Source organism: Sceloporus undulatus, chromosome 5 (genome assembly GCF_019175285.1).
Source record: "Sceloporus undulatus isolate JIND9_A2432 ecotype Alabama chromosome 5, SceUnd_v1.1, whole genome shotgun sequence".
NCBI lineage: Eukaryota > Metazoa > Chordata > Lepidosauria > Squamata > Phrynosomatidae > Sceloporus > Sceloporus undulatus.
Genome location: NC_056526.1, coordinates 186,823,622 through 186,835,634, shown reverse-complemented (window position 1 = coordinate 186,835,634; position 12,013 = coordinate 186,823,622). Strand labels below are relative to the sequence as shown.

The 12,013-nt window shown below is 39.1% G+C and overlaps 1 protein-coding gene across 3 annotated transcripts in view; it reads left to right on the top strand.

Annotated features, from left to right (window-relative positions):
* The window catches only part of CTNNA2 (catenin alpha 2), a 637,223-nt gene that overhangs the window by 94,332 nt on the left and 530,878 nt on the right, over positions 1-12,013 (top strand). For all 3 annotated transcript variants that reach the window (XM_042467966.1, XM_042467967.1, XM_042467968.1), the window contains one exon: positions 8,362-8,468. In XM_042467966.1, the coding sequence (XP_042323900.1) occupies positions 8,367-8,468 (102 nt within the window). In that variant the 5' untranslated portion in view covers positions 8,362-8,366. Of the gene's footprint in view, positions 1-8,361; positions 8,469-12,013 lie in introns of those variants that run through there.

The window sequence follows — 12,013 nt, the reverse complement described above, 5'->3', positions numbered from 1 at the left end:
AAAGCTTTCACTGAAGACCCCCATGGTATTGTGACAAACAAACTAGTTAAAATGTGGGCTAGACAATGCAACCGTTTGGTGGATTTTTAATGGGTTGAACTGCCGAACCCAAAGGGTGCTCAGCAATGGCTCCTCTTCATCCTTGAGAGAAGTGACCAATGCAGTGCCACAGGGTTCTGTCCTGGGCCCAGTGCTATTCAACATCTTTATCAATGACTTGGATGAAAGAATAGAGGGCATGCTTATCAAATTTGCAGATGACACCAAATTAGGAGGAGTAACTAATACCTCAAGAGAGGAGGATCAAAATTCAAAATGACCTTAATAGATTAGAAAGCAGGGCCAAAACTAGTAAAATGAATTTCACCACATAGAAATATAATATACTGCACTTAGGGAGGGGAAAAAATGAAATGCACAGGTATAGGATGTCTTAAAACCCGGCTTAACAAGGCTCCCGGTATGTGTGAAAGGGATCTAGGAGTTCTAGTAGACCACAAGTTGAAAATAATAATAATAATAATAATAATAATAATAATAATAATAATTTTATTTATATACAACCTTTCCAAAAAGATTATGAGTCAACAGTGTGATGCAGCAGTTAAAAAAGCCAATGCGATTCTAGGCTGCATCAATATAAGTTTAATGTCTAGATCGTGAGAAGTAATAGTGCCACTCTATTCTGTTCTGATCAGGCCTCACTTGGAATATTGTGTCCAGTTCTGGGCACCACAATTCAAAAAGGACATTGAGCGTGTCCAAAGGAGGGCAACTAAAATGATAATAATAATAATAATAATTTGTTTTATTTATATACAGTGTACAGTGAACAGCAAGTAAGTTAATTAGCAAGTAAGCTAATTTGCCCCCAACAGTCTGGGTACTCATTTTAGCGACCTCGGAAGGATGCAAGCCTGAGTCGAGCTTGGGCCCTTTTGCTGGTCTTGAACTCGCAACCTTGTGGTTTTGAGTGAATGGCTGCAGTACAGGCATTTAACCACTGCGCCACCAGGGGGCGATGAAGGGTCTGGAAACCATGCCCTGTGAGGATCGACTTAGGATGTTGGGTATGTTTAGCCTGGAGCAGAAAAGGTTAAAAGGTGATACAATAGCCCTGTTTAAATATTTGAAGGTATATCATATTGAGGGTGGAGCAAACTTGTTTTCTGCTGCTCCAGAGACTAGAACATGGAGCAGTGGATGCAAACTACAGGAAAAGAGATTCCACCTCAACATTAGAAAGACCTTCCTGGCACTAAGAGCTGTTTGACAGTATAACAGACTCTCTCAGAAAGTGTAGAGTCTCCTTCTTTGGAGGTTTTTTCAGAGAGGCTGGATGGCCATCTTTCAGGGATGCTTTGATGGTGTTTTCCAACTCTATGATTCTATTCTCTGATTCTACCTGGCATGTTATATTTGCCTGCTCAGAAATATGTATCATAGTGGTGGCACTCATTAATCTAGGAGGGATTACAATCAGACTTTGGAAGGAGAAATTTACCTATTCTTCATGTCTTTGGTCTCTCTATTGCACACTGACAAAAAATTCCTTCTTTCAGTGATGAAAATAAATAAATAAAACAAAGCAAACAACAATAACAACAACCCTTCCTATGATACTGTTGATGCAGACTAAAATATTATTTCCTGCCTTTTCTGCAATATCAGAGTAGTGGATCGTGTTCAATTTATGATCAACAATCCCAAGGTTCTTTTCACATGTACTATTGCTAAAACCAAGTATTCCCCCGTCCTATACCTGTGCACTCAGTTGTTGTTTATCGTTGTGTGTCTTCAAGTTATTTCCAGTTTATGGTGACCCCAAGGCAACCTATCATGGGGTTTTCATAGCAAGATTCTTCTATTAGTTTCAGCCCATTAGTTTCAGTTTAACTAGGTCATTTGGAATTCTTTCCCTATCTTCCAGTGTCTTAGCTACTAATCACAGTTTATATCATCAGCAGACTTGGTAAGGGTTGACAAGAGTGTGTGGGAAGTGGCATAAGCAGCCAGTTGAAAGTATTTGAAATGTATGTGGGCATTTTTGAGGTGACTGAATGCTGTGGTTTGTTTGTAGCACTAATATTGGGGGGGGGGGGGATGCTATTTTGTAAGCCTTCCCACATTTTTGAGGTTCTGTTGTTGTGTGCCTTCAAGTTGTTTCTGACTTAAGGCGACCCTAAGATGAATCTTGGTCTTTCATGGGAAGATTTGTTCAGAGTGGGTTTTGGCTTTGTCTTCCTCTGGGGTTGAATGAATGTGACTTTCCCAAGGTGATCTAGTGAGTTTCTATGTCTGAGTAGCAATTTGAACCCAGTTTCACAGAGACATAGTGAAACACTTAGACCACTACACCTCTCTCTCTCTCTCTCTCTTTTTCTCTCTCTCTGGCTCTCTATAGACAAGGCAGGCTGCTACAAAACGGGCCTTTCTCCAAAGGCTTGATCATAACAAAGGATGAAAGCTAGGGAATCTATGGCGGGTTACAAACCGCCAAAAATACGTATTGAATACGTATTAGGGTTAGGAAGGGGCGGTGCTTCCGCACCCCCCTAACCCTAATACGTAGTCAATACGTACAAGATGGCGGCGCCCTTTCTACATGGGCGCCGCCATCTTTACGTATCGGACGCACAGCATCCAGACGCGTCGCGCCGCTGCTGACGTAGCGAGCGCGCCCCTGGCGCCTCGCTACGTCGCAAACGCGACGCAAAAAGAAGCTCCATTTTGGAGCTTCTTTTTTCGGTCCGCGCGGGAGTCGGGCCGTCTGAAGGCTCCGGCTCCCCCGCGGACCTTCTGGCGGCGGCGCCAGACCACTGCAAAGCGGCGGTCTGTACCCCGCCTAAGGTTTAGAGAAAGACCAAAACAATAACAGGAGACCGTAGCAGGTTATTAGGAGACAGTTAAGTTTAGAATTTAGGAAGAAGCAGACTGGAGGACTACATCAAGAGAGTGACTTGCCTAAGGCCACCCATGGCTTTCCATTGCCAAGCAGGGATTTGAACCTTGCTCTCCAGTATCATAGTCCAATGCTCAAACCATTATACCCTACCATTCTTTTCTTTTTTTTTCCCCTTTTAAAATAAAAATACCATCTGATGCTCTTGGAAGTTTCTACCAGTGGTGATTTTGAAAAATGAAAACAAAACATCCAAGACCTAACCAATTCTTCAAACCCCCTCCCCTCCCCCCATTCAAATCCAAAACAATTAAGCTGGAAGCAGATTTCCAGCCACTTGCAATTTTTATTATTTGTGCAGTTTTTATTTTTAAATTTAGAAGGAATTTCTTGACAGTGTAGTTTGGCAATGGAACCAATTGCATGGAGAGGTGGTGGGGTCTCCATCTCTGGACATCTTCAGGAAGAGACTGGACAGCTACTGGAGATCCTGAATTGAGTGGGGGGTTGCACTAGATGGTCCATAGGGCTCCTTCCAACTCTATGTTAAGTCATGTGTCCCCAAATTGGTCCTGAGGCAGAAAATTGGCTGCCAGCCAGACCCACTAAAGTAGTCCATTCCTGATACACGCACATACCCTTGGGCTTCAAGCTATCTGAAGAATGTGGGTGAGAGAGAGTAAACATCCCCCCATAAGCTGAGAATATAAATCTTTGTTTATTTTGTTTCATTTCATGCCCCCGTTTTAGAAAGAAATAAGCAAAAAATTAATTATCTAGGGTATTTATTGATCCCTACTCTGCTTTAGTGATTTGAGTGTTGGACCAAAACTTTAGAGACTGGTTGGATCCCCATTCAGCTATGGAAACCCACTGGTGACCTTGGGCAAGTCATACTCTCTCAGCCTCAGAGGAAGGCAAAGGCAAACCCTCTCTGAACAAATCTTGTGAAGAGAACCCCATGATAGGTTTGCTGTAGGGTTGCCATAAGTTGGAAGTGATACATAGCAAGTGTCCTAGCAAGTTGGAAGGCACATAGCAACAACTCCCCTCTTACTCTTACTCAAAACTCTTAGAGTTTCTTCATTTTGTCTACTTTTTGATGATTTTGGGGGGTATTTTTGGTACTTTTTGGTGACAATGAGAAAAACATTGTTGTTCATATAAAGACATTTTAGGAACAGAAAACATACTTTCCACTAGATACTGTTTTGCCAAATGGCTCCTTTTTGTGCAGTTCCCTTTTTTTCTTGCCAACACATACGGAAGCAGACAACAGAAAGCATGCTGACCTTTTAGCTCCCATTGAAGGACAGTTTTGTTGCTGCTGCTGTTGTTGCCAATGAGTGTCCACATTGTGTTAAAACACCCTTTCTTGCCATGGATTTCAAAATCTTTGAATACTCTCTCTATCCCCAGCATGCAGCAGTTTCTCAGTCTTTTCATGTGCATGTGCGAAGGTAAGGGAGATGGCAAAGCTCTTTTTCTTCTTGTATAAAGCTCATAGAAATGGTTTAAAATGCAAGAAAAGCTGTAAATGTACATGATAAAGTACAACAATAACATGTAGTTCAGTGATACAAAAGATCTCTCTGAGCCATCTCTCTCACTTGTCTCAATTTCCATCTGTGGCTGAAAGATTGTTCAGGCCTCCTCTTGTCATCTTGTGTTATATTAGCAAGATCTCCTGGGGGGCTGAGCGGCCTGTCAGTGAAATAATGGACAGGTGCTCCTAACCAAAGGTGTTTTTGATATCTTCCTTGATGTTTCTGTCTTTTTTTCTCCAAACCTCTCCCTCCGTTTTTACTTTGCTGTTATTCTTTTTAGCCTTTGGTTTTCTCCCTTAGCATCCATTATGTCTTCATTCTCATTTTTCTTTTCTCTCCCCCCACCCCCGCCATTGAATTTAGTGCATTTCCATACACAATATGACATCAGATATTGAAAGGCATTAGTTGTTCAGAGATGTTTTTCACTTCTTGTTAGACACTTGCTCTTAGAGATTGATGAGCAACATCTTTTCTATGAGCTTTTTCAGCACCCCAAGACTATGTTGTTCCCCTGCTGTCCCTGTTCGCCCTCATGCCATACTGCTGAAAGTTGATGATTATGCTTCTGCTACAAAAAAACTCAACCAACTCAACTCCCTCATTACCCAAACCCCACCTTTTTAGACTTATGAAAAACTATGAGTGATCAGAAAGAAATGGGTGTACCATTACACTTGATTGTCCTGATGCATAACCTATATTCTGGACAGGAGGCTCCATCAGAACAGAATATGGAGGGCAGAATGGTTCCAGCTGGAAAGGCGATCAGACAAGGTTGCATACTATCACACTATCAATTCAAGTTGTATGCAGAAAAACTATATTTGCAGAGCTGGTTTAGACACAGAAGAAGCAGAGTGAAGACTGGATGAAGGAAAAATCAACAATCTAAAATATGCAGGTGATACTACAGTTACCCCTCCTGGTCCAAGACTTGAGATCCATGGACCTGAAAATCCACAGAGGGGTGACTGCATTAATGTCAATAGAGCGTGCACCAGTGGCATACACCCCACATGTGCCCCCATTCAAGTGTTTGGGGCTTGATATGTGCAGTTTGGATCTTGCTGGACTGGGGTCCAGAACGGTCCCCCATGATTTCCAAGAGCCAACTGTACTCTAGCAGAAAACTTCAAAGGCTTAAAAACAATTACTAAAGAGAATCAGAAAGGAAAAATGCTAAAGCAGACTTAATGATGACATTAAACAAAGAAAACTAATATCCACAGGGGGGGTTAAAGAAGTTCAGTCTCAAAACAAGGAATGGAAACGTTAGGATTTCCCATAACTTGCCTCCAGAATTTCAGAATGGGTATTGCATGAAATAGAGCTCAATCCACTCAACGGGGATCATTCACAGAATTTTGTCTCACATGTATAGTTTTTCTTTAAAATGTTACAGATTTCAGTGTCTTTTATGCTTAGCTTTATTTATTTATTTATTTATTTATTTATTTATTTCACATTCCTTCTTTCTCCCAGTATGATACCCAAAGTAATGCATAACACTCTAAAAGCACAATACAACCATCTTTCTGTTGGCATGCTCGGTCACTTGCCTTTAGATGAATAGTGTTTCAATTCACAAGCTTTTCATTCTTCTCTGAATTGTTCTCTTTACTTAGAATTTACCACATTTTCAGTTTGAGACCTCAACTTAACCTTCATCTGAACACAGTGTAGTGACTGCTGTTTTTAGAAACAAACCTTTCTCATGTATTTGAGATACTGTGGCAGGGAGAGAATGCTTATCCCTTTAGTCAAAGTGAATGTGTCTTTTCTGATCCCAGTTTATATTACCAGGCCTGTTTGTTAAGTTGTGCTAATAGGTGGGATGTTTTTTTCCCCCTACTCTGCTACCCTTTTCCAAGTGGATAGCCATGGGGAGAGCATTTAATCCCTCTCTTGACTTCTTGTCATCAGAAAATGTTGACAAATAATGCCAGACAATTTAAATTTCACCAGTTTTCCTATTCTAAATTAACCTCATGGAGCAATCAGGATCTGAAAATTGGAAAGAAGACCTTTTGTTTTTTTAAAAGTCAGTTTTCACTTTGGATCATTTGCTTATACATTATGATTAATATTTCTCATTTTCTGAGAAGCGGTTCAGGACAGTTTTTCAGCTTTTCCAGCTCAATGGCTATGTTTGCAGCCAAAGTATTTGCTGTTATTCAAATATGGGCCTGTAGCCTTGAGTCCCGTAGCATTTTCCTTTGCTTTTGGAAACACTTACTCAATTTGCACAAGAAAAGAAACCCATAATATTTTATATAAAATATTTGTGGCTAGTTAACAAATATGCTATGCCAGGTTTCAAGAATGAGTTGAATGAGGAATTGTGGTGCTTTATCAATGGACTGTGGCCTTGGCTTCTTTGTCTTTCTTTATCTGTGGGTCTTAAATTGCAATGTATTCACCAACATGTATCCCCCGCCCCCAAGGAAACAATTGTACTTGTATTCTTGTTCTGTGTGGGTTTTTTATTTTTCTTCTTTCCTAATATCATTTTTACATGATAAAACAAATCACATTATATTAATTCAGTTCTTTAGTTGAATGAGGGAGGGAATCTCTCATTTCTTTTTTCTTGGTTAAGAATAGATTGCAGCACTGCCTGACTTGCAAGAAATTGGGTTGCGCTATAATTACTAAGTCCCTTGATAGTCTCTTTATTGGGTAGATGACTACTAAGCTGAAGAGGTCATGAAGTTTGAAAGCATCTGTTGGCAAATTAGATTCCCCTTTTGAGAGGCTCCTGGTTTATGCCAAGATAGTTCAAGTAGAGGTACATAGCTGCCGGTGTCATATTTCTGTGAAATTGTCTACACAGCTGTGTCTCAATGGAACATCAGTTTAAAAACTGTGTCTAAGTTGGGATCATCCATATTTTGCTAGGCCACTTTATTTCCTTTAGTTCTTTATCTCAGTCATTCTTGAAGTGTAAAGTGGACTTCTTTAAGGAGGCATAAGCAAACCAACTTGCCTTGTTTCTTAGCATTTTTTGTACAACTTTTAAACAATGAAAATAAACAAATGTACTTTAAATGTTAATTGAAGCACTGTTGTTGGGTGGGCAATCCTTGAGTCCTATCTCTACCCCAAATGTTGAACTTTAATGTCCTCTGGCAATAAGCTAGAATAAAATTGCACCATTTTAAATATGCCACCTGAATAATATTTCCATAGATAGCATGCAACAAAATATTTATGTTGTGTGTCATGTTGCTCATAATGAAACTGGCTTGATTGCGTAGTGTCTCACAAGTTTTTGTGGTGCAGGGGAGAAGAGAGAGATGGTCAGCATCTTAAAGAAGTGTAAAAAATTGTTCAGATTTCTCTTGGGGGACAAAACCCACTATTTGTATTCTGTGGAAACAAACAAGTATAATACAGACTCACCTTTTGTGCATTTTGGCTGCTATTGAGCACTATGTCTAAAATTACAAATTGAGTATCGCTTACCTGGAATTCTGAAATCTGAAATACTCCAAAATCCAAAATTGTCCAAGTGAGTGGTTGAGACAGTGACATCTTTGCTTTCTGATAGTTCAGTGTATACAAATTTTGTTTCATATACAAAATTATTTAAAGTATTATGTATTAAATGAACTTCAGGATATGTGTGTAAGGTACATACAAAACATAAATGAATTTCATGTTCAACTTGGGTCTCATCTCCAAGAAATCTCATTATGTATATGCAACTATTCCAAAATCTGAAAAATTCTGAAATCCAAAACACTTCTGGTCCCAAGCATTTCAGATAAGGGAGACTCAAGTGATTTCCATATTACTAGTGAAAATGCTGCTTAATAATGAAATGTAACCCAGTCTCAAGGTATGGCTATATTTACATGTGAGTCGGTATATGTCAGAACCATAAACAACTGGTTGTCTTTCTTTTAGGGAGCATGACTTCTGCAACTTCACCAATCATTTTAAAATGGGACCCCAAAAGTTTGGAAATCAGAACTCTTACTGTGGAAAGATTATTGGAGCCACTAGTTACACAGGTACGTTTTCTAATTGTTTAACTATGTCTTGTCATACTGCATGCAGTTATCATTATATTTATAGTGCTGCGGTAGTACTGAAAGCTCATGAACGTATAGCAGAAAAAACAGTCATATAATGACATATTTTGAGCTTCATTGAATGTTTCGGTTATGAAGAATGGTGAGCCAAATTAAACCAAATAAAAGAATGCTGTAAAGTATTATGGAGGTGCCCATGAACAGTCAGGTTTTCCTTTTCTCAGTTAATCATATGCTAAAATGGGAATGACCATTCATTGTTCAAAATAAAGAAGTAAAATCTTACAGGGCTATTATGAACATTAAGAATGATAACTGCACACAATGTAGTTCCATATGATATTTGTTTGCTGTGTTCTCTACATTTTTTAAATGTGTACCCCTGACTTTAGAGGATGAATCTCCTTATTTCTCCTCCTTTTGTTTCTCAACATTTAAAACTTAAGCTTCCTGGGAAAGAAGGGCGGTGTACATTAAAACCCGCCTAACAAAATTGAAAATGGTCTAAAATAATTGAAATGATTTTGAAAAGCTTTAATATATATATATATATATATATATATATATATATATAATTCACCAATTAAAAGACCGACTGAAAGGGTTAGATAGTTTAAAATGAATTGACACCACGTGTGTGGAAGGGTTTTGTAAAATCAGTGAGCCCCTAAAAGCTTTCCTAAACAACCATGTTTTTAGCTGGCACCTGGACAGCAGCAGCAGCAGCATTGGCACAAGTACTTTTTAGGGTGCCACAGCGGAGAAGTCCCTTCCCCATGTCCTTGCACAGTGTGTTGTCATGACTGATCGGACACAGAAGAGGGCTCCTAAAACAAAATTGTGACTTTTATGTTTTCTTATAGTGAAATAAGCATCCCCCCCCCTTCTGCCATTCATGGCCTTTTGGATACTGCTGCAGAAGCTTTGGGAAAAAACATATAATCTTGACCTGTTGGAATGATACAGTGCTTTAATATCTTTTGCTCTTGTTTTAATGCATATTTCTCCAGTGTTTTGGAGACCCTCCTATCACCTGTTGTTGCTGCTGTTCTGCCCCTTCAAGCAGTTTCATTGACATCACCTTCCCCTGAGGCTAAGAGTGTAGCTTGTCCAAGATCACCCAGTAGGTTTCCATGGCTTAGCGAAAGATTCATACCCTGGCCTCCGGAGTTATAGTCCAATACTCAAACCACTGCACTATGATGCCTCTTCTCTTGCCATCTGTGCAACACAGAAAGATATGGAACTGTAATCATAGGAGGAACAAGCACAAAGCACTTGCTGTGGAAGAAGAGCACAAGGCATGCTCATAATATGGAAGGATAAAAGAAGGGCAAATGCTCCTTTTATATTATAAGATATTTCAAATATTAATCTCTAACTGTTGAGAAACATTGTTCATTCCATTCACATGACTGTTGCAGGAAAATCCAAATATTCACAAACCAGGTGATGATTAAGATGAAAAATGCTGGTTATGGGGACAACACTGATAAGACATCAATTATATTTCATTCTACAGCAGATAAAACTGGGAAATTGCCAGCAGTTGGACTAAAGTCTTGTACATAAAAAGCATAAAACAAGATGTACAGAGGGAGGAAAAAAAAATACTTATCTGCTGGATGAAAGGATTTTCTGTATCTAATGGAACTAAATTTATATTTCTTCCCAAATATTGTGATGGGAGCAATTCAGATTGCAGAATAGATTAGAATTAGAATATCCTTTTGAAATGAAGGAATTGTTATCCTTCACTTCAAGTATTTAATTTTGTCTAATGTTTACTCACTGACATTGCCTTTCTGCAGCTCTTAAATTAGATTTAGAGTCATCCTAAGAAAGCTATTAGGAAAGTATAACAAAATAGGATTGGTGGATGTTCATTAAGAAGATGGAAATGCAAAGTCTCTCTTTGCCCTTGGCAGGTAGGGGAATGACATTTTCTGACTAAATAAATACCACTAACAGCTCATTTTGCTTATCTGCTGACAGCCAAGTCAAGGACAGAAACAATCTTCCACTTCTCAGGCATGCCTCATCTCTCTTATCTAGATATCAGTAGTTTAACTTGTTAAAATGATTATCAGTATAAAGAAGAGAGGCCATGTGTGCTCAGTGGTTAGAATATTGATGTTGAATGCAGGAAACCTATTTTCCTCAACCCATGTATGCAGAGGTTGATGATGAGAACAGTGGAGCATATGGGAGGACTCTGATGAAATCACTATCCTTTTGTTTTTCTCCTTTAAGAATCAAATATTGATGCTTTCTGAAACATGTTCTAAATATGTAAATAGTACTAAATAGTTCTAAAGAGTACTATAGTTGGCCCTCTGTATCCACAGATTCTTTCCCTATGGATTCAAACATCCACAGCTTGAAGGTATTTTTTTATGAAATACATTCTGAAAAGCAACCTTTGATTTTGCAATTTTATATAAGGGACACATTTTAGTATCTCATTGTATTTAATGGGACTTGTGCATCCACAGATTTTGGTATCCATGGGAGGTCCTGAAACTAAACCCCAGTGGATACCAAGGGGCTACTGTTTATCATTTACTAGTGCTGCTTCAGAGTACGATGCATACAGCGTTGTTGGAATCTTTACAACAACCCTGAAATGCAAGTCAGGTTGTGGGAAAGGAAGAAAGAGATTTGTGTTTCTTGAGTTAACTAGTAAATTTGTGTGGCTCAGTCCGAGGACTTCCTAACTCATAGATCAATTAGTCATGATGCTCTGTGAGGCTTAGCTCCTGCAGAGTTGGGCAGCTGGATTGCTGTCCACAGAGAACAAGGAATTCTGATAGAGTGGTATTTTTTGTTAGGTCATGGTTGAAACTCTGAAACTGTGAATACTGGTATTGGCATAAAAGATGTTGGTGGTAGGTAAATAAAGATCTCCGTCTTCATCTTCGTCTTCCCCTTCAAAGTTGTTTCTTTCTTAGATAGCCTTTTGTCTCTTGCCTAAGCCTTTATGGAGGATCGCACTGCCTTTCTTTCCTTCACTGCTTATTTATTTGTTCTTCAGGAAGGGTTCCCTGAGTGGCTTTCAGGTTAATAAATGCAAGGCTGGCCCTGCTTGTAATGTAAAAGCTATGGCAAAAAGAGGAAAACTAGCAATGTCAGGTGTTGTTGCTTAATGGTAAAGTGTCCCTCTGTCCCTCTGAAAGTGTCTCGTGTCACACTAGAAATCTTCAAAGGAGCTGCCACTTCCATAGAATTGCTTTGTCCCTGTGGACAACAATACCGGACTCCCAAAGCAATTTAGTGCTTGAGGTATGCTCTTATTCCCCCGAACACAAGGCTCAGGTTCAACTATCTAACTATTTGGGAAGAAATAAGGCAGATAATTGGTTTTCCTCCAAGATTTTTAATATTCTATAATATTGCTACAGGAAATGAGGTTGTTTTTTTTCAATGAAGCTATCATAGTTTCATTTAAAATTATCAAAGCAAGGTACATGATAAAAATTTGATAGGATAGGAGCAATCTGTCTACACATTTGAACTTTTAACAG